Genomic DNA, 25,174 nt, shown 5'->3' with positions numbered 1-25,174 from the left:
TCACTGTCCTTTTCATTTTTTTTTAAGATTGAGCTAAACTTACAACTTCAAATTGCCTTCTTGAAAAATTTGCCGCCTTTGGATTTTTTTGGCCATTCCCTACCCCAGGACATTTTTTGAGGGCATGAGTCATTTACAGCCCTGCAGTCCTTGTGAATATTAGTGACCATTAGCAGTAGATGTAAAGCTGCTGTTTGAGGAAACGGCCTTAGGGTGGCAGCATTTCTACGTTGCCAACTCTGCTTGCTAGGGCAACAGAACCTTGCTGCAAGTTGTGCTTTTAGGTTGCAGATTAGAGTGGAATGTGCCAGGACAAACCCCCATAAGTTTTAGCCTCCTTAGTTCTTGTTTGTGTCTTGAAGTTGTAGTTTTTATCAGAGCAAATTTGATTGAAAAATGTCTTTTGTTGTAGGTGTACAGAATCTTGTCCATTTACACATATACATATATCTATTGATCTTTGGGTCCTTTTCCATGTAGGTTATTACAGAGTGTTGAGTAGACCACTCTTGGTATTCCATAGGTCTTTGGGGATTATATATTTTATATGTATTAGTATATGTGTGTTAAGCCCAATATCCTAATTTATCCATTCCTCACACCTTTTCTTTGGCTTAACTATAAGTTTGTCTTCTCAATCTGAGATTGCCTTTCTCTATGGAAATATGTTCATTTTTATGAATTTTCAGATAACATAAGTGATATCATAGGACATTTGTCTTTCGCTTTCTGACTTACTTCACGTTGTGTGATTATCTCTAGGCTCATCTGTGGTGCTGCATATGCCATTCTTTTATTTTTTTTCGAGACTGATATTCCATTCTGTCCATATACCACTTCTTCTTTGTCCATTCATCTGTTTATGGACTTTTTTTTGCTTCCATGTCTTGGCTATTTCAATATTGCTGCAGTGCACATTTGCCTGCCTCTGTCTTTCCGATTCTGGTGGTCTTAGGTTATAGGCCCAAAAGGTGCCCTGCCGCATCATATGGTAGCTCAATTTTTACCTTTAAAAGCAGCTCCATTCAGTTTTCATTAGTGCTGTTACCACTTTACATCCCACCAGCAGCTAGAAGGTACACAGTTCTCTAAAACGCCTTCAGCATTTATAGTTTGTAGACTTTTTGCTGATGGTCATATGACTGGTGTGAGCTGAAACATTTTTGGACATTGGATTTGCATGTAGCTAATTATTCCGTGTTCTGAGCTTTGGGAATGTCCTTTTTTTTCTTTTCCTTTTTTTTTAAAGAGTGACTACAACTTCCCTCTTCATATTGACTTCTTGAAAATTTTGTCATGTGTTGAATTTTTTGCCTATTCCCTACCCCAGGGCATTTTTTGAGGGCAGGTGTCATTTACAGCCCTTCAGTCCTTGTGACTATTTAGCAACTATTACCACTGGGTTTAAAGCTGCTGTTGTGGGAAACAGCCACAAGGCGGCAGCATTTTTACGTTCTCAACTCTTGTTACTAGGGCAACAGAGTCTTCCTGGAGGTAGTGTTCCGAGGTTGTAAATTAGAATGGAATGTGCTGGGACAAGCCCCCAGAAGTTTATGTCTGCTTACTTATGTTTGTGTTTTAAATTTAATTTTTATTTCTTATCGGAGTAAATTTGATTAGAGTGTTGTGATTGTCTGGCTGTACAGAATCTGCTCAATGATTCATACATATGTCTGTTCATCTTCAATCCTGTTACCATGTATGTTATTACAGAATGAGGCCGGAGCAGGATGGCCCTGGGCGAGGACAGCTTTGTTGAAGCAAGCAGCCTGGCCCAGGGCAAGTTCTGCCCCAGTCCCGTCAGCGCCTGCATTTAGAACTGTCCCTTTCCTCTCCCACCTCCCCTGCCCTGCAGTGGTCTCCGAGACATCATCCCCATGTAATAAATCACACCTTCTCAGTTTACTGTTTGCTTCCCTCGCTAGAACGTGAGCTCTTTGAGGACAGGGATGCTCTTATGTCCCCAGCACCTAGATGAGTGTCTGCTGTGTAGTAGATGCTTCATAAATACTTGCTGAATAAAGGAGTTGAATAAAGGTTTGAGTGGATGAATGAATGAAGGTTACAATGGAAGGAGGGGGGAGAGTCCCTTTCTGGGTCTCGGAGGTTGGGAGATCAAGTGAAAGATCCGTCCTAAATAGGCTGACCAGCCTTCTGGGGTTCCCCGGGACTGAGGGTTTCCCCAGAGTTCCAGCGCTCAAACCTGAGCGGTCTTGGGCAAACTGGGGGTGGGTGTTGGTCTCCCTATCTAAACACAGTAACAATTCCAGCTGCAATAGCAATGGCCAATGACCTCTACGGTCTTATTGACCATGCACAGTTCTTTACCTGGCGGGGAAGGGTGGGCCACGATTGGAATTCTGGTGATCCAGGGCGGGTGAGGGCACACCCCGGGCTTGTGTAGGGGAGTCCAGGAAGGTTCTGGAGGAAGTGACAGTGACACAGGAGGGAGGGAGGAGTCTAAGGAAGAACGTCCCACATGACAACGTGTGCCAATGGCCCTGGGCCCAAGGTCACACCTGACCAGGGCTTGCTTTTTTTTTTTTCTAATTTAGTTTTTCCCACATGGATATGCAATTGTCCTAATGCCATTTATTGAAACCTCCTTAATTTCCCCACTTTCTGTCATATCAAGTTCTCATATATCTGTTTCTGGACCTTTATTCTATACCATAGAGCTATACGTCCCATCCTTGCACCACTAGGGCTGTTTCATCACTATAACTTAATTTTTTATTCATTTATTTTTTTTGGCCGTGCCGTGTGGCATGTAGGATCTTATTTCCCTGACCAGGGATCGAACCCGCGCCCCCTGCAGTGGAAGCTCGGAGTCTTAATCACTGGACCTCCAGGGAAGTCCCCAGGGCTTGCTTTGACATCCATCGAATGGTGGCAGGTGGGCACGGGGAGCAGCTGTCTGTGAGGCATCCTGTGTAGAAATGCAGGGTGGAGGGGAGGACAGATGGAGCTGGAAGGGAAGAAGCGGAGGAGGGAGGGCGGGCGGGCGGGCGAGAGACAGACAGAGAGTTTCCGGAGACGATAGCTCTGGCCGTGTCCTAGGGCATGAAAGCTGAAAATAGCTCCTAGTGCCGGGAGCCTTGGAGCCGGAGCATGGGAGCCAGGCTGACTGGCTCTCCTCCCTGGTGTGTGTGTGTTGGGGGGGATGGCTCTGGGCTTCTCAGGCTGGGAATGGGGTGCACAGAGCAGGGACGGAGCAGGGACCCTTCTCTCTGGGACCTCGTGGGCCATCCTCAGCTCACAAAGCTGAGCCACTCCTGGCCCTACGAGTGGGGGGCTTATCCTCCCTGTCCCCTGGATCATACCCCCTCACACACAACTTCCCCGTGTGTGTTCCCAGCAACCAAGAGAATCTGTTTTTAAAAGATTTGGGGGAGCGGGGATAATCATACAAACAAGAGCAGAATGGATACTTTTTCAGAATGTGAACGGCTCTGTGTAAGCCCACCCCCAGGGTAACCACAGTCCTGACCTCTAACACCCTTGACGAGTCAGCCTTGGTCTGGGCTTGCGGACCCACGGAAGCTTCCTCATCCCCTCCTTCAGATCCCGTCTCTCCCTCGGCGTCTTTGTGAGAAGCACCCGGGGAAGTGGGACTGCTAGGCTGGACTGCTGCTAGAACTCCACCTGGGCTCCACCAGGCTCCAGCCCCCCGCCCTGTGCACCTAACTGACCCTGAGGCACCTCAACTGGTAGGAGCCACATCACCTTCCCTCCTGGGACTTGTGACACTTAAGGGAGACACCGAAAGGACAAGCCTTTGGCTCCCTGGCTGGCAAAGAGCAGGTACTCAATTGTCATAAGTGTCCGTATCAGTGAGGGTTCTCCAGACAAACAGAATCCATAGGGGGTGTGTGTGTATATACACACACACGTACATATGTACACGCATACAAAAATATACAGCTGTGTACATATGCAGTATGCATACACACATATACACATATAGTATATACAATACACACATACATATATACACACATATAAAATGCAGTTTGTATATAAACAGTATGTATACACACATATACACATAATAGATACAATACACACATACATATACACTATACATACACACATATAAAATGCATAGTTTGTATATATACAGTATGTACCATACGTATAACATATGCAATATACACACCTAGGTACATATATATCATACATATATACACACATACAAAGATATTTAGGTGTGTATATAGACAGTATACATACATACACATATAATATATGCAATACATACACGTACATACATATAGACACACATATACACCTACATATAAAAGCATATAGCATAAAAATATATATGTACTGTATATATAAATTCATCATATATATACATACATATATCATATATATAAGATATATACACATACATATATACAATGTATACAGACACATACACACCTATATGTGAATATGCGCATGTACAGACACATATAAATACATATGCAAGTGTGTATATAGTAGTATATACATATATACATATAATACCTAGAAACATATACACATGCAGGTATACAACATATATACACACCTATATATAAATATACACTGTATACATACATACATACAGTGTACATATACTGTATATATACACACACCCATATGTCAATATATGGGTGTGTGTATATATACAGCATGTTCACATTTATAATATGTATACTATATATATACACATACATACATGTATACAATATATACACACAAATATATAGGCTTGAATGTATACTGTATATAGTACTTACGCATATACTACAAACGCACGCACATATAAACATGTGTATACATATATATAATATGTATACACACATATACAAATTAATAGGCTTGTATATATTCAGTATTTTTCCATATATAGTTTTGTTTAAGGAGTTGACTCATGTGACCGTGAGGCAGGCAAGTCAGGGCAGGACTCTGGGCTGGAGACACAGGGAAGAGCTGATGTCCCAAGGCCATTGGAGGAACAGTTCCCTCTTTCTACGGAACCTCATTTTTCTCTCCAGTCCTTCAACTGATGGACGAGGCCCACCCACGCCGCGGCATTGACAATCTCCTTTATGCAAAGTGGACCAATTTCAGTGTTCATCTCTTCTGAAAAATACCTTCCTGGCCACATCTGGAATAATGTTTGTGCTTGCCGGGGGCCCCACGCAGTGCGCACATGAGATTAACCATCCCCGTGGCGATGATGACACTTTATTTTCTCCCTTGACCATTGTCACTACTATTCCAATTAAAATGGCAGCGCCATGAGGGCAGGGCATTTCCTTTTTTGCCAATACTGAGCGTCCAGGGTCTGTTGCCTAGCATAGGCTAAATACACGGCATTTTTGTGAACAGAAGCCGGGATTCCGGCTGCCATATTTAATGAGGAATTATAGTCTTATTATTGGGGGGGAGGTGTCACGGTTCATCAAGGGCGGGAGTCGAACCCGCCACCCCAGGCCCCGAGGGATTTCCCAGGGACCCCACTTCGGGCCGGTGGGTGTGGCCGGGGGCAGCTGAAGACGTGCGTGCGTGCGTACGTGCGTGCGAGGGGGCGTGTCCACGGGGCGGGTGGGGCTCGCCGCGAGTGAGTGGTTCAGCCCGGCCCCGGTTCATTATGCTTGCCTCACGCCGGCCCCAGTCGGCAGCAGCGCTGGAGGCCCCGGGCCTGTGACCACAAAGAGGGAGCCGGGGGCCGGACGGGAGCGCGGCGGCGGCGGCGGCGGCGGCGGCGGCGGCGGCTGAGGCCCAGGCCAGGCCCCCTCCCCTCAGCCTCCCGCCCGCCCGCCCGCCTGCCCCGCCCCCGCCGGCGGCGCCCCGCCCCTCCCCCAACCGCCAGACTAGCCTGGTGCGGGGGCCGCGCGCGAAGACATGGGGGAGAAGCTGAGGCTGGAGTCGCCCGTGGGGGCCGAGCCCGCCGTCTACCCGTGGCTGCTGCCGGTCTACGTGAGTGCCGCCCGTCCCCTCTTCCCGGACCCCCGCCTCTCTTCCCTCACGGCGCGCGCTGAGCCCACCGAGAAACGGAGCGACTCGAGTCGCCAGACCCTCTTTGGAGCCCCCCTTCCCGCCCTGCCTGTTCTCCGCGGCCGTTTCCAGCCCCCGCGCGCAGGGTGGGCAGAGGGGAGCCGGGGCCAGCCGGGGGCGCGGGGGCGCAGACTCGGCCGCGGGGACCCCGCGCTTCCGAGGGGCGCCCGAGCCGGTCTGCCGTTGGCTCTGTAGGGCTGGGGACCCCGGTCCCGCCCGGCCTGGACTGCCGGCGGGCTTGCCCTTCCGTACTTTATGATCTGACACGTCGGGTTTCTTTTTCCTGGCCAGCTTTACCAGACTTTACCTGACCAGCTTTACCAGCGTCCCCTGATAATGTGTTAGATATTCAAGTTGTAGGGCCCGGTCCTAGCCCTATGGAATCAGCAACTCTGGTGGGGCTCAGTGATCTCTGTTATAACAGGCCCTCCAGATGATTTTTATTCACCTTAAAGTTTGAAAATATCTGCATTGTCAGCTGGCCAAAGCGTCCACCAGCAGGTGAAGGGGAGTGGCGCCTGGAAAAGATAGGGACTAGCCAAGGTAAGTACAGTAGCATTTGCCGTGGTAGTAATGGAGAATGCCTTTTCTCCACTGGTTGGCACAGACTAGTATCTGGGAGCAGTGGCAGGGTTATTTAGGATGCTTTACATTTCAATGTAGAGTGACCGCTGTCCTGGTTTGCCAGGGACTTCCCCTGTGTGAGCACTTAGAATCTCATCCTGGCAAACCCCTTAGCCTTGGGTTTGAAAAACTTAGGGAATAACATGAAATTTAGGGGAAGCATGATCTAGGTTTTGGGCAAGTCACAAGTGCTAATTAAAGCTAAGCAAGTATGGACAACATCTAGCCTTCTTTACCCCTTTGCGGGGAGGTAAATCTTGATTGGGTGAAAGGACTTATTGTTAAGAGATCTTTGTAGAAACATCCCCTTCTGCTTAGTCCGCTGGTTCTCAGTTCTGGCTAGACATTGGCATCGTCTGAGGAGGTTTAAAATGATTTTATTGGTCTAGGATGACCAACTGTCGGTGTGAGGGTTTTTAAAAAGTGCTTCAGATGATTCTAACGTGCAGCCAAATTTAGGTGCCACTGCTTAAGCTTTTGAACCGCTGCTACATATTTTCTCCTCATCTTCCTATGAGAATATCCAACTGTAGTTGAGGTTTGTTTTTTTTTTTCTTTTTCTTTTTTTAACTGTCTTATTATAAGATTTACTGTCTTAAATAAGATTGAATGTACAGAAAATCCTGCTAGTCCATCTGGTATAGCTGGATACCCAGAATAATATCGTTAAGATATGTACCATTTAAGTATTGTGACTGGCCTTTTTAAAATTAACATATGCATTAAATTAGTATTGATAGTATAGATCGCTTTCGAAGTTGTCATGTTGGGGAGCTATACCTCTAATCTGCTGCCATTGCTAAATATCTGGACACCTCTTATTAGGAATTGCTTTTAAAAATCTTTAGGGATTAAAACCAAGATTGCTGTATTATTTGTACTGGGACCACAAAAACCTCACAAAGTTCCCCCGCTGTACCTTCTACCCCCATCTCTAACCCTTGGCAACTTCTAATCTGTTCTCCATCTCCACAGTTTTGTTATTTTAAGAATAATATGTAAACATAATCATGAATTACTTAATCTTCGGAGATTGGCTTTTTAAAATTTTTCCCTCGGCATCATTCCCTTGAAGTTCATTTCAATTTTTGCATATATTAATAATTTGTTCCTTGTTGTTGCTCGGTAGTATTCTATCATAAGATTTTATCACAACTTGTTTCAACATTCACCCATTGAAAGACATTTGGGTAGTTGCCAGTTTTTGGCTATTAGAAGTAAAACTGCTATGAACATTTATGTGTAAGTTTCTGTGGGAACTTCATTAAGTTTTTGTTTCTTTTGGATAAATGCTCAAGAGTACAATTACTGCATTGTAGGGTGAATCTACTTTTAGGATTAAAAGAGACTGTCAAGCTGTTTCTCAGAGTGGCTAAACCATTTTATTTTCCCACCAGTGATGTGATATAATTTTTCTACGTACTCGCCAGCATTTGATGTTGTCACTATACTTTAATTTTAGTTATTCTCTGATATCTCATTATGGTCTTAATTTGCATTTCCCTAATGGCTAACGATGTTAAACATCGTTTCATGTGCTTCTTTGCCATGTGTATATTCTCTTCCATGAAATGTCTGTTCCTGTCTTCTGCCTATTTTCTAGTTGGATTTTTTTAAGTTGTTTGGAGAGTTCTTTGTATATTATAGATACAAGTCATTTGTCTCATATGGGATTTTCAAATATGTTTTCCCACTGTGTAATTTGAGTTTTCATCCACTTAAAAGGATCTTCTATGAAGCATTTTAAACTCATTTTGATGAGATCCAATTTATCAGTTTTTGCTTTTATTGATCATACTTTCGGTGTCAAGTCTAAGAATTATTCACCTAGTTCTAGATGCCAAAGATTTTCTCCTATTATTTTTTTCTAAAAATGTCCAGCTTTTACATTTAAGATTATGATCCACTTTGATTTAATTTTTGTGTAAGATGTGTAAGGTTTAGGTTAAGGTTCATTTTTTGTTCGTTTGTTTTTGTCGAGGGATGTCCAACTGTTTCAGTACCATTTTTTGAAAAGTCTATTCTTCCTTGATAGCTTTTGCACTGCTGTCAAAAACCAGTTAAATGTATTTATGTCAGTCTATTTCTGGGTTCTCTGTTCCATTCCATTGATCTATGTATCTACCCTCCATCATTACTGCGAAATCTTGAAATTGGGTAGATTAATTCCTCCCATTTTAATCTTCCTTTACAAATTGTTTTAGCTATTCTTCAGCCTCTTCTTACCATATAAATCTTAGAATAAGCTTGTCTATATCCACAACAACCTTGAGGGCATTTTAAGAGTAATTGTGTTAAGCCTCTTAACTTGGGGAGAATTGACATCTTTAGTATGTTGTGTTTTCTAATCCATGAACAAGGTATGTCTCCCTATTTGTTTGGGACTTTTAAAATTTTCTTCATCAGCATTTTGTAATTTTCAGTGTAGAGGTCCTATAAATGTCTTATTGGGCTTATATTTAAGTATTTATTTAGGTCAGTTGTAAATGGCATCACATATTTTTATTTAAGCTTCTACACATTTGTTATTAATATATAATTTGATAAAATTGTGTTGATCTTGTACTCTAAAACATTTACAAACTAATATTATTTCTCAAGCTTTTTGTGGATTCCTTGGTATTTTCTCCGTTTAGATTATCATCTCATCTTCAGATATAGACAGTTTTAGTTTTCCTTATTCAATATAATAGGATATATTACTATTCAGCATTCAGTAGGATATATTCCTTCCTATTCAACATAGTAGGAATAGTCCTTTTATCTTTAAAATAAACTTTTTAAGAATTTAACTTTTAAATTTATGTATTTATTTATTTTTGCTTTATTTTCTTACTAGAACCTCCAGTAATATATTTAATAAAAGTGGTGAGGGCAGATATCGGTGCCTTGTTTCTGATCTTACAGAGAAAGCATTCAGTCTTTCACAGTTAAATATAATGTCGGTATAGGTTGTTTGTCGATCATCTTTATGAGTTTCAGTATGTTCCTTTTCTATTCCTAGTTTGCTTGGAGTTTTTTATCTTCTTTTTTTAAAACCATGAATGGGATTGGATTTTGTCAAATGCTTTCTCTGCATTAATGGATAGGATCACGTGACTTTTCCCCCTTAATCGATTGGATATGGTGGATTACATTGTTTGATTTTCAAATATTTAACCAACTTTGCATAACTGGAATATATACCACTTGGTCATGGTATATTATTCTTTTTATATATTTCTGGATTTAATTTGCTAATATTTGGCTGAGGATTTTTACAGCCAATTTCATAAAAAATACTGGTCTGTAGTTTTCTTCTTTCTATACTATCCCTGTCTGGTTTTGGTATCAAGGTAATACTGGCTTCATAAAATTAATTAGGAACTGTTCCCTCTACTTCTATTTCTTATCAAGTCATGTAAAATTGGTGTTAATTCTTTACGTCTTGGGTAAAAGTGAAACATCTAAGCCTGAATATTTCTTTTGGGAGTTTTTAAATGAAAAATCAGTGTTTCTCATGGTTACAGGAAAATTGAGATTATCTATTTCATCTTGGCTGAGTTTTGGTAGTTTTGGGTGTAGAAGCATTGGTCCATTTCATCCACATTTTTGAATTTATAGTGTAGACTTGTTCATAATAACTTGTCCCTTATTAACCTGCAGGATATGTCATGGTATCCCTGGTTGCATTTCTGATATCTGATATTTGTGCCATCTCTCTTTTTATCTTTATCAGTCTTGCTACATCTTTCTTGATTAGATTGTTTAATTCAAAGAACCAGCCTTTTGTTTCATTGATTTTTTTTCCCCCTTATTTTCCTGTTTTCAGTTTCATGGATTTTTGTTTCATCTTTATTATTTCCTTCTTTCTGCTTGTTTAGTGTTTTTTCCTCTTCCGTTTTTACTATTTTAATATAGAAAATTAGATTATTTCTTTGACATATTTTCTTTCCCAACTTAGTCCTATAAACTTCCCTTTCAGCATTGCTTTCACGTCATTCCACAAACTTTGATCTGTTATATCTCCATTTTCTTTTATTCTATGCATTTAAACATTTTTCCCTGACTTTTTACCCATGAGTTATTTGGAATTGTGATGTTTAGTTTTCATGTGATTGAAGATTTTCCTGTTGTCTTTCTGTTATTGATTTCTAGTCTGATTCTGTTATGGCTAGAGAACATACTCTCTATGATTTTAATTCTTTTAAATCTGCTAATGTTTTCTTATCACCCAGTATATGGTATATGAGTGAATGTTCCATGGACACTTGAATATGTATTCTGCTTTTATTGAGTGTGTTCTCTAAATGTCAGTTATATCCTGTTGATTGATGATGTTTTCAGTTCTTCCATATCCTTGCTGATTTTGCTCTCTGGTAGTTCTATAAATTGCTGTGTTGAAGTCTCAAATAATAATTGTGGATTTAAAATTTTCTCCTTTTACCTTTTTCAGTGTTTGCTTCATGTGTTTTGAAGTTCTGTTGTTTGGTGCACACACATTTAGTATCACTAGGTCATCTAGGTGGATTATTCCTGTTATCTTTATGTAATGACCCTCTTTGCCCCTAATAATTTCCTTTGCTCTGAAATCTACTTTATGTGATATTAATATAGCCATTCCTGCTTTTTCTGATTAATGTTCATATGATATATCTTTTTCATCCTTTTCCTTTCAACTGCCTATATCATGATGTTTAAAGTAAGCTTCTTATAGACAGTATATAGTTGGATCATGCTTGTGATTTTTTCATCTACTCTTCCAATCTCTGTCTTTGACTTGGTTATTTAGATCATTTACAGTTAATGTAATTATTGCTATGTTAAAGATTAGGTCTACCATTTTATTTTTTGTTTTGTCTTTTACCTTAGTTTCTCAATCCTGTGTTTCTCTTATTTTGCCTTCTTGTGGGTTACTTAAACATTTTTTAATAAGTGCATTTTAAGCTAATTTATTTATAATCATTTGTGTATACTGTTTGTATAGTTTTCTTAGTGGTTGCTTTTGGCATTACACTATACATATGTAACTTATCATAGCCTACTGGAATCAGTGTTTTATTACTTCAAGTGAAGTTTCAAAATTTTACTTCCATTTAGGTCTCTTAATAGTCCCCAGTTTTAAAGTATGGTTTTCTGTAGTATTTCCTTTATATACGTTGAGAACCACATCAGATGGTGTCATAATTTTTGCTTTGACCATCATACGGAATTTAAGAAACTCATGAGGCTAATGATAGTCTCTTATATTTATCCCATTTGTTTTCACCCATTCCATTGTTCCCCTTTTCTTTCTGAAGTTCCCAGTCTTCTGTTATTGTTTTTTTACGTTTTCATAACAGTAGGTGATATCTGGGCTTTCCAGTGCCATTGGATATGAGTTTCAGGAAACACTGAGCCTGGCTCACTTAATGCTACTGAGTTGGAGGGTTTGTATATGTTGGGCCTGTTGGCACAGCAGATGCTAGCAGATTAGACTAATGTTGATGGGACTAGTGCCACAGGAGGATGCATTCCCATTCAGGCTATGCTGCTGCTACAGTAGATCAAATCCCCCTCTACCCCAAGTGTGGGGCAGTGACCTGCTGCTGTCACTGCTTCTTTATTAGGCTGCTTTTGCCTCAGGTGTGTGGTGGGATCCCTTGGAAGCTGCTGCTGATGTCAATCACAAGGTTAAATTCATTTTAGAAATACTTAAATATAAATATATAGCCTGGCTCTTGTAGGACCTCTGTATTTGTTTTTTATTGCTTTCATACGAATTACCACAAATTGAGTGACTCAAAACAACGTAAATTTATTACCTTACAAGTCTGACATTGGTCTCAATTGAGTAAAGTAAAAGTGTTGGCAGGATCGACAGATGAATGGATAAAGCTGTGGCACATATATACAATGGAATATTACTCAGCCATAAAAAGAAATGAAATTGAGTTATTTGTAGTGAGGTGGATTGACCTAGAGACTGTCATACAGAGTGAAGTAAGTCAGAAAGAGAAAAACAAATACCGTATGCTAACACATATATATGGAATCTAAAAAAAAAGAAAGAAATGGTTATGAAGCACCTAGGGGCAGGACAGGAATAAAGACTCAGCCATAGAGAATGGACTTGAGGACACAGGTTGGGGGAAGGGTAATCTGGGATGAAGTGAGAGAGTGGCATGGACATATATACACTACCAAATGTAAAATAGATAGCTAGTGGGAAGCAGCCACAAAGCACAGGGAGTGGAATTCTGCAGTGTTTGCTGATGGGTCATTTTGGAAGAGCTGACTTTCAGTCTGAAGCTCTGCCTGTTTGCATCTGAAGAATCTGCATTTAAGGAGAGGGTGTATGAGGAAGGGGGTGTATGAGGGACAAAGGTGTCCGGGGTGCAGATGAGCCAGGACCTGACCAGCTGCCTTTTGGGTCCTCTGGTCCCATCTCTTGGTGTGTGCCTCATCTGCATCATCACTGTCCCCGCTGGCACCCCTGGGGTGTTGTTGTCTGAGTGAGATTCCCCTGGTGCCCCTGCTCTCCTCCCCTCCTCCTGCTGGTTGGGGAGGGAACTGCTTGCTGTGTGGTCTCTACTCCTGAGGCACGAAGGACCCTGTAGCATGGACCTGCAGAGTGTGGGGTGTGGTCCCAAGAGCATGGGGCCCACATAGGACACAACATCGGGGCGTGACAAGTATTAGGGCTGCCTCATCACTGACAGGGAATGTTGGCCAGATCCTGCTCGGGAGGGTGTGGTGGGTGGACTGGGACCCTAGAGGCCCCATTCCTATCCTGGAGCTTGGAGAGTGCATCCCCATGGGCTCCAGATTCACCCCATATCTCAGCCATATCCCTCTGTCCTGTCTTTGAACTCAGGAAAACGAGCTCTCTTGTCCACAACATAGGCCTGGTCCTGTTGGTATTAGGATTCTTTAAGTTAGGCGTCCTGGGATAGCTCTTTTTAGGCCTGAGAAGGAACAACTCAGGAGTGTACAACAATTTCAGATGAAACTAATATCCAATGACTATCTCTAACTACTCGGTTGTTGACTTCTATTAGTCATTATTCTCCTGGTTTTAGCTCTGATGTGGGGATTACAGAGGAGTCAACATTTAAATCTTCATAATCTGTGTATTTGTAGCTTCAGTATCATTACTGACCCATAGTTTTTTTATGGTTTGGGAAGAGTTATTGATTTCATGTGTCATGTAAAGGATTCACAATGATGATAGGGCAATTAAGATTACAATAATGGCTAGTAAATTGTTCACATTTTCTCTACCTGTGCATCTATTGTATGCATATGAGTTAGTTTAGATGTCAATATTAGTGAAATGATATAGAGGACTAGAGAACTTATTTTAAAAATCACTGTTAATGTGTGATGATGAAAATGTAAAAGTTCTTCCATAATCGGTGATGTTGTATCTTGAGAGCCTAGATGAAATTGATATGCCTTAGTGATATACAGGATTTTAGCCTATGATTTAACTTTGACAAAGCTACATCACTTTTTACTTTTATCTCATTTATTGAGAAAGACATAATTGTTATGGTGTTGGCTTGAAACTGGTTGAGAAGGACTTGAGTCCTTCCTTATTTTACATTTACATAGGTAGGATCTTGAAACATAGGATATGGTGGAGGGCATTCGTGTAACCCTTCTAGGTTAGGAGTAGCAATTTCCACTGCTAAGACTTCTTGTTTAGACACAAATGCTTTTCAAAGTATGAAGATTATTAGCATTACTGCTGCTACTGAGATGAATGAGCCCAAAGACAAAATATTTCATGTGGTGTGTGCCTCAGGGTACTCAGACTAACGTAGTGACATCCCTGAGAGGCCAAGAAAGTGCTGCAGGAAGGCATATTTACTACTACAAATATACTTGTGAAGTGAATTTTTGCTCATGCTGAGTTAACTGTATAACCTGAGAATAGTGGGAATCAGTGTAGGAAGCCTCCTACAATAGTGAAAACTGCTTCCATGGACATTAGGTCATGGAAGTGTGCTACTACATAGTATGTATCCTGGAGGACAATGTCTGGGGATGAGTTGACTAAGATGATTCCCGTCAAACCACCTACTGTAAAAAGAAAAACTAAAGCCTAAAACTCATAATATAGTGGGAGGTCATATAATATTACCTGCGTGAACAGTTGCTAACCAGGGACTTCCCTGGTGACGCAGTGGTTAAGAATTCGCCTGCCAATGCAGGGGACACGGGTTCGAGCCCTCGTCTGGGAAGATTCCACATGCCGCGGAGCAAAAAACCCGTGCGCCACAGCTACTGAGCTGCCCTCTAGAGCCCGCAAGCCACAACTACTGAAGCCCACGCGCCTAGAGGCCGTGCTCTGCAACAAGAGAAACCACTGCAATGAAAAGGCCGCGCATCGCAACCAGAGAAAGCCCACGTGCAGCAACCAAGACCCAACGCAGCCAAAAAAAAAAAGAAAAGAGAAAGAAAAATTAAATAAAGAGTTGCTAATCAGCTAGATACTTTTACTCCTGTAGGGATAGAAGTAATTACGGTAGCTGATGCAAAGTATGCTCCTGAGTCGACAGCTATCCCTATGGTAAACATATGATGGGCCCACAAGAGAAATCCTAAAAAGCCAGTGGACATGACTCATACTAGTCCCAAATAGCTGAAAGGCACTTTTTGTCCTAAATAGTATGTAATGATATGTGAGATTATAACAAACCCTGGTAGGCCATGAATACAGACTTCAGGGTGACCAAAGAGTCAAAATAGGTGTTGGTATAGGATTCAGTCTCCTCCTGCAGGGTCAAAGAAAGTAGTGTTTAGATTTCTGTCTCTTAAGAGTATGGCAATTCTGGCTGCTCGGACTGAGAGTGGTAATTATAGTAATATGGCTATAGTTGGGAAAGATTAAACAAATACTGGTGTTTGGTATTGGGATATGACTGCTGGTTTTGTATTAAAGACTATAGTAATAAAAGTAATAGCACCAAGGATTGAAGAGACACCTGCTAAATGTAAGGAGAAAATGGTTAGGTCGACAGAGGCTCCTTCATGGGCCAGATTGCAGGCTAGAGCTGAATATAGGGTTCCACTTGTACCAGAACCAGCTTCTACTATTGGTGATAGGAGTAGGAGTAAGAATGATGGGGGAAGTAGTCAAAAGTTTATATGATTTATTGGGGAAAATGCTACCTGAGGTGCCCCAGTTATTAGTGGCCCACATGAGTTTTCAAACCCTGCAATCATAATGGGTACAACTGTAAAGAAAATTATTACAAGTGCAGGGACTGTTATGACTACCTTACAGATTTGGGCATCTCCAAGTAGCGCTCCAGGTTAGCATAGCTCAGCCAGGATTAATATACTTAAGGCGCTGCCTGCTACTCCAGCTCAAGCACCAAATAGTAAAGATAAAATGCCGATATCTTTGTGATTTATTGAAAATAATCAGCAGTGTATGAACAGAGGTAAAATGACTGAGCTAGGGCTTCCCTGGTGGCGCAGTGGTTGGGAATCTGCCTGCCAATGCAGGGGACACGGGTTCGAGCCCTGGTCTGGGAAGATCCCACATGCCGCGGAGCAACTGGGCCCGTGAGCCACAACTACTGAGCCTGCGCGTCTGGAGCCTGTGCTCCGCAACAAGAGAGGCCACGATAGTGAGAGGCCCGCGCACCGCGATGAAGAGTGGCCCCCGCTTGCCACAACTAGAGAAAGCCCTCGCACAGAAACGAAGACCCAACACAGCCAAAAATAAAAAATAAATAAATAAATTAAAAAAAAAAAAAAAAAAAGACTGAGCTAGCATTCGACTGTAAATCTAAAGACAGAGATTGAGCCCTCTTTCTGGCAAACCCTGTGGTGAATCAACAAATTGAATTGTAACTTGAGAGAAGCAGCTTCAATTCTGCCGGTGATTTTCCTGCCTTTTTTTTTTCTTCTTTTTTCTTTCTCAAAGGCAGGAGAAGTAGATTGAAGCCAGTTGACTAGAGGATTTGCCTGTTAACTAAAATTTCCTGGGGTTAAAACTCATCAATCTCGTAAGGATTTGGCTTAATTACAATGTTTGCTTTGCATTCAATTGATATAGGAGAAAGTCCTGCAGTCCTTATTTTTAGAAATTAAGTAAATTGTACTTGTTTAGGGTTTTGAAAGCTCTTGGTCTAAACTAACCTAAATTCCTAGTCCAGCACTGATAGGATGGGTGTTATGGGTAGTAATCGTGTGGCTATTATGATGAGTAATGATAGGAAAGTTATTTGTTTTGTATGTTCAAATTGTTGTACTTTTGTGTTGTTTAATGAAGGGAATATAGTTAGTGATGTGGATTATGTTAGCTGCAAGTAGAAATATATGCTGAGGACTGCTGTGATGGCTATTAGTGTTGGTAGAATGATGTTATCATTTTTGTTATCTCTTGGATAATTATTCATTTGGGTCAAAACCCTGATAATGGTGGGCGACCTCCTAATGACACTATAATGCTGAGGATAAGGATCCTGATGGGAGGTGTTTTATCTCATGTGTGTGATAATGATACCCTTGTAGTACATGATCTGGGTATAAATAGGAAGAAGATAGTGTTGTTATGATATAAATTAGTATGTTTAGGATTGTTATACTTGGAATATACATTATAATAGCTGTTATTCATCCTATATGGGCAATTGATGAGGAGGCTGTAATTTTTTCCAGGTGAGTATGGCTAAGTCTGCCTCAGCGTCCAACTATGATTTATAATATCACCATGATTAACAGTATGTTTAGGTTGATGGATGGTGACATGTGGTATAAAACTGATAGGGGTGCAATTTTGTCATGTTGATAGCATCAGGCCTGCTGTTCATGGAATGCCTTGAGTTACTTTGGGCACTCAGAAGTGAAATGGGGAATGTCCTACTTTTGTGACAAGGACGATTGTCATGATAGTGGATGCTGCTGGATTAAAGATTTTTGTAATTCATTGTGTTCTTTGACCAGAGTATATTAGATTAATGATAATAGCCATTATAAGTAGTATTGATGTGGTGGATTGTTTTAGAAAATATTTGTTGGATGCTTCTGTAGCTTATGGGTTCATGTTTTTTATTAGAATGGGGATACCATTAGCCAGTGTGAGCTTGTTACTACAATTATATTTCCTGAAATAATGGTCAGTAGAATGATAGTAAAAACAATGAGAGTTTATTAGTACAGGAAGGATATACAACAATATTTTGGGGGTATGGGCCTTGAAGCTTTCTTAGAGAACCTTACTATATAGCATTGTGGTGTAATGTGGTAGCATGGAGAATGTAAAATTCTTAGAAATAAGTTCAATTCCAGGAATAAGCACATTTAAACCTCTATCATTTACTTTATCCAAGTAACTCTTTTGTCAAACATATTTCTTAAGTTTGCTGTGGGTTGCCTGGTATGATGACAGGTAGTGAAAACTCTCATATACATAGGGCTAATGTTAGTAGTAAAAAAATTTTTATAAGAGATGTATACGTTGATCATATCAAAATTGTGGGTAGGATGCTCGAATTCATAGAAAGGAGATTGTTAGATGTGTTTTAATGATGACTTGGGCTGTATCTAATTCTGGCACGTAGGGATTGTCGAATGCTCCTAAAAATAGAATGTTGTGGAAATGTTTGTTATAAGGAAATTGACATATTCTCTAGGAAGGACGGGGTGAATGGGCCTGCTACATTTTCTACATTGAAGAGATATACAGGTTTTGATTCTACTTCTGTTAAATCAAGTGGGGCTTCATTGGATTTCTGCTACTGCAGAGATAATCAAATTCTGGGTAGGGGTCAGGAGAAAATTAGTCATAGGTGTTCTTGTGTAATAATTACTGTTGAAAGTGTAAATGATCCATTTAGCATTAGGACTGAGAATAGAATAACTGCCAGCAAGACTTCATATGAGATTGTCTGTGCTACTGTCCCTAGAGCTCCAGTGAGTAAGTATTTTGAATCTGAAGCTCAACCAGATCAGAGGATGGAATAAATGGCTAGGCTTGATATGGCTAATATAAATAGTATGCCTACATTTATATTAATTAGTGGATAAGATATGGGAAGAGGAATTCATGTTGTGAGAGCCACGGTTAAGGCTAGCATTGGGGCAATAATATATAAATTGATGATGTTGATGGTCATGGTGGTTCTTTAATAAATAATTTGAATGTCTCAGTAATGGGCTGCAATTTTAAAAGAATAAGATAAATTATACCCACAAACTCCCAATCTTTCCTGAAACATTGCAATCTGAAACCCTATTGTAGGAAGCAGAAGATTCCAGGAGACATTCTACAAATGAAGGACTCTAAACCCTGTGGTTGGATAAGGAATTCTGGAAGGAAGATATCCTCACCCAAGGAGAGCAGGTTCCTATACTTCTCTAACATCGCATCCCTGTACAATTCCCATTGATCTTGGTCCAGGCATTCTCACTCCTCTTGAGAGAAATCTATGGCCACGTCCTGGAATGGCAGCAGTCCCTGAAATTAAAAGTACACATGCCATGTGGCCACGGGAAGAGTTCATAATGTGACCCAAGAAGAAAACAGCAAGTTAAGAGAACTGGTTTTAATTTAGAAGACTGTCTTCAATTATCCACTAATATATATATATATATATTTACAAAGTAACTTTCTCTACCTTATTTCTAACTACAAGAAAAGAGTATGGCATGTGATCCACAAAACCAGTGTAGAGACTATACTTGTCTGGAAAAGAAATGATAAAATGATGGTTTCAACACAGGCATATGCATTTTTGAGTGTTTTATTTATATCCAACTGGATAAAATGTGTGTATTTCTCAGACAGAAAAGACATGTCGAGGTAGAAATGTACCTTTCAACTATTCATGGGTACACAAGTACACTGGGGAGATTGTAAAAGTGCAGATCGTGATTCAGTAGGTCTGGTGGGCCTGAGTTCTATTTTTTCCTCAAGCTCATTTTTAACTAGTGATGCCACAGTCTCTGATTCATTAACCACAGTTGGGAATAGCAGAGACATAATTAGAAAGGTAAAAATTCATATTTAACTTTGAACTTGAAGTGTTTTATGGATTTTACACCTTTAATAGAATAGTAAGCACAGCAGCAACAATCATTTGTGAATATTTACTATAGACTGTGTATCTTTCTTTTTTGTGTAGGATTCCAGGAAAAAGGCCTGGGCTGCGGCCACAGTGGGCGGGGCCCCCAGGCCGGGCCGCCTCTCCAGGACCCCCGGAAGGGGGCTCCTGGAGGCTCCAGGCGGCTCCTCCCCCGGCGCCGCCCTCCCTCCCGGAAGGCCTCGGGGCAGAGCGGTCCCACCTCCTCGCCCAGAACGGAGCCCGCGTTTCCGCAGAGCTGGAACTCCCGGCTCGGGGTCTCTTCCCTCCGCCGTCACTGAAGTGCCCCGGAGCCCGAGGGGAGGGCGGCCTCACTGAGGCTGCCGGCTCTGGAGGGGCCCCGGCGGCCGAAGCCGCGACAGTCCTGGGGACCGCGGGCCGGGTAAGTGGGCGCCGACCCTCCTCCTGGTCCGGTGCCCGGGCGTCAGTGCACGACCAGCTTCTGAGGGGCAGGGGTTCGCTGCCACCCGCCGCTGCTGTGCAGAAAGAGCGGCCCCCAGCGTTCTGGTCCCGGGGAACTTCGGTCCCTCCTCTCGCCCCTGCCCTCGGCCTGGCTCGCGGGGCCTGGTGGGCGTGGGGAGTGGGTCGGCCTGAGCGTCCTGAGGGGAAACGGGGAAAGGGAGGCGCAGGGTCCGGTTGGAGCGTCAGCGCCCTTCCTCCTGACTGCGGGGAAAGCGGCTGAAAACGCATCCCCAGGCTCGCAGGCCCCTTGTTTAGCCGAGTCTCTCTGCGCTCCTTCCTCCCTGAGCTAAAGTACCGGGGGGAGGGGACAGGGGAGGGAATGGCGCAGGTAATGGGGAACATCAAAAGGTGATTGTTAACTAAGGAAAACCAGCTCTCCCAAGGTGAGGAATGTAGCGCTTTTCTTTGTATGGGAAGATGCAAGCGTCTGGGCTCACTGAAATCATTCCTTTGATATGCACCTCAGCTCTCTGGGGCCAGCATTCTGTATTTGCATATCCTGAGTTCCTCAGGGCCCACCGGCTCACATTGGAGGGCTGCAAGTGCTGATGACTGTGACATCCTTTTTTTACTGATATGGCAAGAAATATTCCATTTCTCACAGGCTTGAGGGGCAGAGAGTGAAAAAGAGTAGGAGAATCTCACTCAGCATGTAATTTGGCATATATATATATATATATAATATTTATATTTAACTGTGCTAATGGAGGCTCTCAATTCCAATCAATTTGTACTACTGCCCTCTGTATTAATTTCATCAATATCATATGATAAATGCCTATAAAATTGACGTAATCCATTTAAACAGGATAATGATTTTTAAAGGAAACATAATAGAAATATAACAACAAAACCCTTACCACCAAAGGCTGTGTGTGGAACAACCTAAATACATGTTCCATTGTTAAAATATTGAAAGATGTATTCAGTAGAAATATCAACAAAATGAAAAATAATAAGGGCAGCGGAATGCTGAAATGTATCTTTATCATTAAAGTGGCAGAAAATCATTTATTAGTAGGCACTGAGGGCAGAGGATGCCTGATTTTATATTTTTTTCATATTTGTGCAGTTGTTTCAGCAAGTAACTTAAAGACAAAATGGAAAAACAAGGAGGTTTGTGCCTGAGATCATGTTGAGGTGAAACCAGGGATGGCCACCTTGTGCCAGGTGAGTGAAGTTTACCTGGCCAGGTAGACCGCAGAGCTCCTGAGAAGCCAGGGTTGGAATTCTTCTGCTGGGTGCCCCTTAGCTTCTGTGACTTGATTGATTGTGAGTCATGTTGGGGGAAAGACCTGATCACAGGAAATGGGTGGAAATAGAGTGATTTGGGGAGCAGCTAACGACATTCATCACAGCTCATGGCCTGATTGAATTTTAAAGAAACAGGAAAACAAATGCTTCTTATGGAATCAGAGAATGTGAGGGCTGGACAATCCCAGAAAATGAGAAACACCCATCCCATTTTCCAGATGAGAAAACAGAGGCCCAGCAAGGTGAAATCCCTCACCCAAGTTGCACCTGTCTCTCCTCCCCACTACATGGTTCATGAAAGCAGGACTCTTTCTGTCTTGATCACTGCTGAACTCCAAACAGGGCCAGGCATCTAGCAGCTGCTTCAAAGATTTTGGTTGGGCTTCCCTGGTGGCGCAGTGGTTGAGAATCTGCCTGCCAATGCAGGGGACGCGGGTTCGAGCCCTGGTCTGGGAAGATCCCACATGCCACGGAGCAACTCGGCCCGTGAGCCACAATTACTGAGCCTGCGCGTCTGGAGCCTGTGCTCGGCAACGAGAGGCCGCGATAGTGAGAGGCCCGCGCACCGCGATGAAGAGTGGCCCCCGCTTGCCACAACTAGAGAAAGCCCTCGCACAGAAACAAAGACCCAACACAGCCATACATACATACATACATACATAAAAAGAATGTAAGCAGACAAGAATAGCATTAAAAAAATAAAAAATAAAAAAAAAATTTTGGTTGACTGGATGAGCAATGCTATTTCTTTCTTTCTCACTCTTATTCAGGACTGAGCCAAGAACTCCCCAGGTTGCAATGTAATTCGATAAATGTAACTATTAATTGAGTTTTGTTGTGATGAGGGCTTAGGCTTTGAAGGTTACAGACTTGGTTCAGATCCTGGTTCTGCCACTCAATAGCTGTTTGGCTTTGGGAAAATTACTAAACCTCTCTGAGCTTACTTCCTCCTTTGTAAAGTGGGGATAAAACTATCCGAGCCAGCAGAGCACCTGCATCAGGGATGTGCACTAAGTATTGGTCTTTCTCACTCTCCCACTCCTTCCCTCTGTTCTTCCCCGAGAAGATGTATAGAAGGATATAGTAGTTTTTTTTTTTTTAAATAATTAATTTAATTATTTTTGGCTGCGTTTGGTCTTCGTTGCTGCGTGTGGGCTTTCTCTAGTTGCAGTGAGCGGGGGTTACTCTTTGTTGCGGTGCGCGGGCTTCTCATTGCGGTGGATTCTCTTGTTGCGCTTGTTATGGAGCACCGGCTTTAGGCGCGCGGGCTTCAGTAGTTGTGGCCTCCAGGCTCAGTAGTTGTGGCGCATGGGCTTAGCTGCTCCGCGGCATTTGGGATCTTCCCTGACCAGGACTCGAGCCCATGTCCTCTGCCTTGACAGGCAGATTCTTAACCACTGTGCCACCAGGGAAGTCCGATATAGTACTTTTTCAAAAGGGGTTTTAATTTATTTCAGAAAATAATACATTTTTCTTGTAGAAAAGTTTATTCCCCTATAGAAACATAAACACGCAAACCACTCCAAATGCTGTATTCTATGGGTTAGATATTATCAGTCACATTTTATAAGTAATTGGGCAAATGCCAAAGCACTAGCTACTGGGGAGTAAGAAGACTCAAATCTGGGGTGCCCCCCACCCCAATTTCAAGAGCAGGGTGTGTTTTTCAAATCCATGTTTCATCTGGTCTTTGTTTCTCATCCATATTCTGTGTCTGCCTTTCTCCAGAAGGCTCAGATCCTCCGCTTTCACACCCTCCCGGCTGGCTGTGCCCCAGCTCCCGCCCTGGAACCTCTGCATGCCTGGGTGTGCCTGCTCCCCCTGTGCATCACCAGCTTTGCCAGGGAGCTGCTGTATCGTGCACTGCTTGCTGTACCCAGAGTACCTGGACCCTTCTGGTACATGAAGTACACCCTCATCACCATGTGTGCACGCCCATCCCCTTACCTTATATCCTGCCTCTAAGCCAGGGTTGGGGGTGACTACAGTGTGCATTCAGCTGTGTGAGGTGCTGGGATCAAAGTGAAGTTCCCAACTTTTGAAGTTACAGGCTTGAGGGGCATACAGTGATTTAAAGTCGGGTCACCTGACTTAAAGGGGGAACTGATTGATTTAAAGCCAAGGCAGCTGACGTAAAGCCTGCGTCCCTCAGCTGCAGGACGAGACCAGCTTTGGCGGTGCACGGGTTCGCTCCAAGCCAGCACTGCTGTTCAGGAAGAGCTTCCAGTAGCGCCTTAGTGCAGGGGGACTTGGTCCGTTGTCTTGCCCCTGCCCTCAGAGGGGGGCCACCTGCTCTTCTGGAGAATCAGGGAGGGGGAAGTGCAGAGTCCCAGCTGGAGTTGCGGCACCCCTTGTCTGATGGCAGGGAAAGGGGGGCGGGGCTGTGTGGTGTCCTGGGGCTGGACTCACCAGGTCGACTCAGCCTCTCAGCCTCCTAACCTCTCCCCACACACCCCACAAGAATTTCCAATAATATGTAATTGCGCCTTAGCTTCTCGGTGTTCAAACTCATACCCAGGCTCCCAGGTCCCTTGATTCAGCCAATTCCTCTGTGCTCTTTCTTCTATTAGATACAGTCCCAGAGGGAGGGGCTGGGGGATGGGACTGGAGGGATCCCAGCAGCACTGGCCTCAGCTGACTAAAGAGATCCGGGGCCTGCGCTATCACTCATGTGCGAGGACCCTTAAGGCGGAATCGAGGGAGCCAGTTAGAGGCAGTGCTTGCTGCCTCAAGTGAGTATGGATCACCGTCGGGTGGGGAGCACACTGACCCCTGAGAAGTACTGTTAGGAGGATGTGTTCCTCCCTCGGCTTCAAGGACGTGGGTGGGCTTCAGGGCTCCAGTTCCTCTCCAGGCCTCCAGGTCCGACGGCACCGCAGCGGCCTTGCAGACCTGCCTTCCTGTCCCAGAACTTGCCAGGCTCCAGGAAGAATCCAGACCGCAGAGATGGTGCCTGAGAACTCCAGCTTAAGAAGTGCTGTCCCTGGGGACCCAACAGTGGAGGGAGGAAGGGTGAAGGGAGTGGGGGCGTGGGGTAGGGAGGGGTGGCTGCCCTGGGAGACGTTGAGAGAGAAATATCGCCCCCCACACCCCCTGCCCCTGCAACTGACCCATTGATGCCATAGGATCTCAGGGCCTTTTAGTCAGAGATGCCTCTGCTTCTTTACTCCTGTGTTCAAAACTATGCAAAACCAACTCTTCATCCTCTTGCTGCCTTGCCAGGACTTTTAAAGCACTGTTCTTTTGAAGCACTCATTCCCTAAACTGCAGTTTGGAGCTGTCCCAGCTATTTAAAAGTGTTCTCCTTAAACTGAGACTAAATCCTACTCTTTTGGAAAAATGTCCTTCACTTCATTGGAGATCATCTTTTCTGCCCATTCCTTCCTTCTACTGCCCTCTTAAGAACCCCTGTGCTCAAAGAGCTTGGTGATTTATTTTTTGCTTGATGTCAAAAAGAAACCTTCCCCATGCACCCCAAAAAGCTTTCCTGGATCATAGGTGTTTCAAAACCATGACAGTGTTTTGCAGTTAGTATACACTGGGTAGACTGCCTAGCAATCCCTCCAAGAGCCAGAGGTGAGCAACACCTTTACTTATTTGATTGGATGCCCTTCAAGTTTAGGAAGGTACCATTCTTATGACCCAGCAGATAAGACAGAGGCCTGGATGGCTGTGGCTGTGATTAGATAACTTCTGATGATTTTATTTCCCTTACTGAGCTGCTGCTTCAAGGTTAAATTCAT

General features: G+C 43.0%; 1 protein-coding gene across 5 annotated transcripts; it reads left to right on the top strand.

Moving 5' to 3' along the window:
• The first annotated feature begins 5,800 nt into the window (after positions 1–5,800).
• LOC133083976 (uncharacterized) lies at positions 5,801–23,187 on the top strand. Of its 5 annotated transcripts, none has more exons than XR_009699347.1 (5): positions 5,801–5,952; positions 18,875–18,976; positions 19,758–20,097; positions 21,250–21,347; positions 23,160–23,187. XR_009699347.1 is itself a non-coding variant. In XM_061179860.1 (4 exons), exons 2-4 carry the CDS (start codon positions 18,906–18,908, stop codon positions 21,268–21,270), a joined length of 432 nt encoding a protein of 143 aa, XP_061035843.1. In that variant the 5' UTR covers positions 5,801–5,952; positions 18,875–18,905; the 3' UTR covers positions 21,271–21,408. The 5 variants fall into 5 exon arrangements, 1 of the variants encoding a protein (XP_061035843.1); XR_009699346.1 differs by lacking the exon at positions 23,160–23,187 and adding an exon at positions 21,561–21,900; XR_009699349.1 differs by lacking the exon at positions 23,160–23,187 and adding an exon at positions 21,567–21,586.
• Positions 23,188–25,174: the final 1,987 nt, after the last annotated feature.

The sequence above is a fragment of the Eubalaena glacialis genome, unplaced genomic scaffold (assembly GCF_028564815.1).
Source record: "Eubalaena glacialis isolate mEubGla1 unplaced genomic scaffold, mEubGla1.1.hap2.+ XY scaffold_999, whole genome shotgun sequence".
Classification (NCBI taxonomy): domain Eukaryota; kingdom Metazoa; phylum Chordata; class Mammalia; order Artiodactyla; family Balaenidae; genus Eubalaena; species Eubalaena glacialis.
Note: the sequence above shows the minus strand (reverse complement) of the source record. Positions and strands in the feature narration are given on the sequence as shown.